The 4,833-nt window shown below is 31.6% G+C and overlaps 1 protein-coding gene across 1 annotated transcript; it reads left to right on the top strand.

Moving 5' to 3' along the window:
* The first annotated feature begins 3,434 nt into the window (after positions 1–3,434).
* Positions 3,435–3,990, top strand: LOC128190667 (cell death abnormality protein 1-like). Its single transcript, XM_052862796.1, has 3 exons — positions 3,435–3,529; positions 3,628–3,701; positions 3,830–3,990. Exons 1-3 carry the CDS (start codon positions 3,435–3,437, stop codon positions 3,988–3,990), a joined length of 330 nt encoding a protein of 109 aa, XP_052718756.1.
* Positions 3,991–4,833: the final 843 nt, after the last annotated feature.

Here is a 4,833-nt window from a genome sequence, read left to right as displayed (position 1 = left end):
ATTCCTTTAAAGTGTGAAATATGTTTAAATAAGAATCTGAAAACCATTGTTTTACTGTTTTCACTTTTTAATGCATATTTGACAGGGACACCAATGCGAAATGCTTTGATATCAATATCAGTAATAATCCAGAAGGTGGTAAAGTATTTATTATCCTAATCAGAAAAAACTAAACAATTCAATTATTTATTTTATAAGTAAAAGTTTATGAGAAACTCTAGCTGCTATTCTTACGAATGCATATATGATTTTGTAATAGAGGGTCTGAAAATTGGTTCTTCCACAATCTACTCCTTAGTGAGAAATCCCGACAGGACATTATCACAGGATTTAGGACAGAGCGACCAGGCGTATGGGAACATGACAACGCGTATGTAGGCACATTGAGGCGTACATCATTTAAAGAGACAAACACTTTATTTATATAAATATAGATATAGATGTACGTTACACAACTCCTGAACGATATGTTATATTTAATAACTTACTGTTTAGACTTTCATGAATGTAATTTTTTATCACATCTGTTTGTACATATTGATAATGTCAGAAGTGTAATGAGGTATTTTGAGAACATTCTGATAGAATCTAAGAAACGCAATATAAAGGTGTATTAAGAATAACAATCTATGTGCTGCTTATAAAACTAACAAATGAATTATTCTGTAGAACATTATGTCTGGATTCGTCCTATATTTTTTTTTCTTTTTTCCAGCTGGATGTGATATATTCGAAGAAATAATATTTTAGGACCATTTACTACTTTCGAAATCGATAGAACATAACATTACCTTTTGCTAAATTACTTATCTTGGACTAGTTCTAAATGCTTATATTGTCCAAATATTGTTAACTACTGGTTTGAATTAATATGATATTACGCTTTTCATAAATCGATTTTCCTTTCTTTTCTTCTCTTTTTTTTTTCTTTGAACAAAACATATTAAATAAATATTAATCAATTAACCACTGGGAATAAGATATGTATGTGAAAAACGTCTTGTCTAATTATATTTTCGTAAACATTACAGTATACAAGTGAATTAGCATTTTTATTGTTTGCATCTTTAGAACATTTATTATGTCTTGTAAGATTTAAAAATACGTAAGCTATATTGCGTATCTCTCTATTTTTAATGAAGTGGCAAAAAACTCGTAAAAAAGTCTCGTTCACAGTGAGGACCCCATGCTATCTTCACTTTGAAAATTAACTATATAAAATTTTGTTTATTTCACTGCAATTTCACGGCTATTCTAGAACTTTTCACCGCTGTGGAAACAGATCCTGGGCTGCATTTTACAAAAGTACTTACGACAAAATCGTAAATATTTACAGCTTCATAAATGATCTTTAATGAACAAAATTGACATAAAACCATTTGTTTACAAATATTTCAATTCCTATAATTATATGTTTGAGTCATAAGAATAAATCATTGATTAGCTGGTGATTAATTAGCATTCATTAATCTGGTCGTGAGTCGTAAGTTATTTTGTAAAACGCAGCCCTGGTGTGTTAGGGTCTTATTAAATTCAGGCTATTAGAGTTAAGCTATGATTAATATTCTCAAACATGAAAAAATGACAATAATAAAATAGGTATTGCATACTATAGGTTCCTTACATTACACGAGTAATTGATTTTGCGATTCAAATGTTTTTCATCAAATATCGAGAATATAAACACAAACCCGTGACCAGTTGCGAGTAATGTTTTATCACATCGTTCAACATTCCTCTTTTTGCTTCGTACTATTGTGATAGAAATGTTTAATAGAAAAACCACTTGCAATGTTCTTTGGTATTTTTGAATGTATACAAGTTGCAATGTCAACTAGGAAATTACTTGTACCAATATACACATGTCGATACTACTCATACATATACTACACTTTTGAGCAAAGTCTAACAGCTTGGAATTACATGCAATCATGAATTTCAAAGTTTGCTGATGTATACTGTTCGAAAGCACCTTAAAAGTATCAATTTCTGCAAAAATATATTTATTTATTATTTATCATTATTATAAAAATTACTCTAAATATGCGTATGATGTACAATCAAAATACATGATTAATATAAGTGGTAATAAACAGACATGATATAAGATCAAAACAGTGAAAACAATTACCTTTCTTTAATTTTTTTCACAGATATCAATAAAATGGTAACAGTGGCGATTATAGAAAGCTAATTTAAACATATGAGTCTAAAGTGACTTAAAAAAAACCCCGCACAGATGTTGTTCGTGCCTTGGATTTACAGTGCAAATTGTTTTACAGTGCAGCAGCACAATTAACATTAAACCACTAATATCTCCATATTAGTTTTGTAAGGTCTTGTTTGTATAATATTAACATCCTGTGAAGCGACTTAAAAACAGTCACAAGAAACTTATACTGGATTCGAAATTCCACCGACAGCCAATGAAGAGACATAAGCACAAGGGTAATATGGTCATGTTACTTTGTCCTTGTTATAAACCTGCCCACTGTTTTTTTTTTTATTCTTTGCTGTCTATATAGAAAACTCGAGCTCAACGTATAGAGCAATGTATTTACGGAATTTTGTCTAGGGGTAAAGCGTGAACACTCTTTAAAGCTGAACACCGCTCGTAAATAGGAACCGTCACACAGGTACCTGGTATATAAACCCTTCGATTTCGTTACACCCGATTGCACATCTGAAACTCGTGGCCGACGTGTAGTGTTCCTTTCGTTGTCTTTGGATTTTTATGCATTTAATTGTTATTTATGTGCACATTATGTCTGTAAATAATGCAATGACCAGTTCATTTGATGTTAGTACTCTCCTGGTTTGAAAAAAGTGCGTAAAACTTGACAATTTCATCGCGACTGAGTAACATGGCGAGGCAAGATGTACGTCCACACAGATGAGACCTCTACAGCGATATACTTTGAACTGTTAAGAGGTCTTTGGCTTATATAGGGGTGTAGGAAGAGCGGTGCTGAAAGAGAAATATGGCGGACAGTGCCTATTTACGAGCGGTGTTCAGCTTTAAGGTCTTGCACTGACTTGCAGGAATTTTTTTTTTCTTACTTGAATAAATCGTTTAGTACAATAAAGACTGTCAGTTATAATAATGTTTAATATTTCAGATACTGATATTCTTAATAATCCAAACATATTTAAGTGTAATGGTGCAAGATTTTTCTTAAGTATGCGTGTTAAAAAAATTAAATGTTTACACGATTAAGAGTCATTTTTTCGTCGATAAATGTGTTATGATATTCTTCAACAATAACTGTTCAATGAATCGGGTTTTTGGTATTATCTTATATTTATTAATGAAAAACAACGTGATCACACAGGACGGAACTAGAGAGCTTTGAAGTGTTTTCTAGTTCTAAGAGTCCAAAGGTCAACCAGGATGGTATAAAGGGAGACTACTCAACTTGTACTTCTTCTCAGAAATGAAGACTATCGCACTGTACGTGGTTGTGGGTTTTAGTGGAATCATCTTTCTTACTGCTGACGAACAAGGAGATGCGGGTTGTGATTATAGAACGTATGTATAATATCTACCTATATATGTTGTTGATTTTTCACTTGTCATTCACAATTACGAATGTTAATAAAAAGTTCACGTGGCTTTTTCTTTTTTAGATTTCTATCAACGTGTTGTAGTATTGATACTTACAGTATTCACAGTAGTGTTACAATTAATAGAATATGCAAAGGTATGTATGCCCCCTATATAGATATAATATGCCGAGAGATAAAAATCCAGTATAATACAATATTTCATATAATGTTTTACATATAGAGACCTGATATCTTTGGTAATATACAATTTGTTTTGTTCTAGCCTGTATTGGACGTTCCTGTATTCCAAAGTGTCCCCGGGGATATTATGGAGAACAGTGTGATGAAATCTGTACTTGTGATGCTGCTGCATGTGACGATGTGTCAGGATGCGTAACAACTGGTAAAAATTCATGTGATATGTGTTCTACTTTAAAAAAATGACATTTCTTTTGCATTGACAAAATATCTATTTATTGGGGAAGGGTCTAGTGAATCGCAAACAATCATTGTTTTATGTGTTTTTGATTAGGATTCCTCGTCATTAGATTATTAGTATCTATTTATTTGCAATATTTCCCTTTCAATTTCTTTGTCCATACGACCTTTACTGTGAATATCATGCAGAAAGTTTTAATATTTGCAAACAATATTTTATCTGTTTTTCTAAGGAACTACACACAGTTTTACAGCCAGCGACCAGTTTAGACATTTTTTATTATCTACACTGTTGTCATATTTTCTGTAATGCATTGAGTCTTGTTTAACTGAATGAAATTGTTATTGGTGTTTTTGATCATTTTTGATATTTACAATTCTAAACAGAAGAACAATTTATGATTAAAAAATTCAACATAAACGTAACTTTACAATTAAGATGAAATTTTGATTTTAATTTACAATTTTAATTGATTTTAATTTACAATTTTGATGCAGATTCACACACACACACACACACACACACACACACACACACACACACACACACACACATACTTGTAAACACATGAAACTCACTACACAAGACTTTACACCAGTAAGTCACTACACTGCTTTCTAAGCATCCTAATGAAAATTTTGGAACAAATTTGTAGAAGAGGGACTTCTCTTATGATTCAGCGGGGTCAATTACCCTTTAAATCTTTATATTTAAAGTTTGAATTTTCACCTGAATTCCACTACATTTGACCACGTGACTCTTCAATGACACACGCGATTCTCACTACGTTTTCAGTGTTGAGATACACACATGAAACCGACTACTACATACTCATTTCATTTATTTCA

This window comes from Crassostrea angulata, chromosome 6 (genome assembly GCF_025612915.1).
Source record: "Crassostrea angulata isolate pt1a10 chromosome 6, ASM2561291v2, whole genome shotgun sequence".
In the NCBI taxonomy this organism is placed as follows: Eukaryota; Metazoa; Mollusca; class Bivalvia; order Ostreida; family Ostreidae; genus Magallana; species Magallana angulata.
Note: the sequence above shows the minus strand (reverse complement) of the source record. Positions and strands in the feature narration are given on the sequence as shown.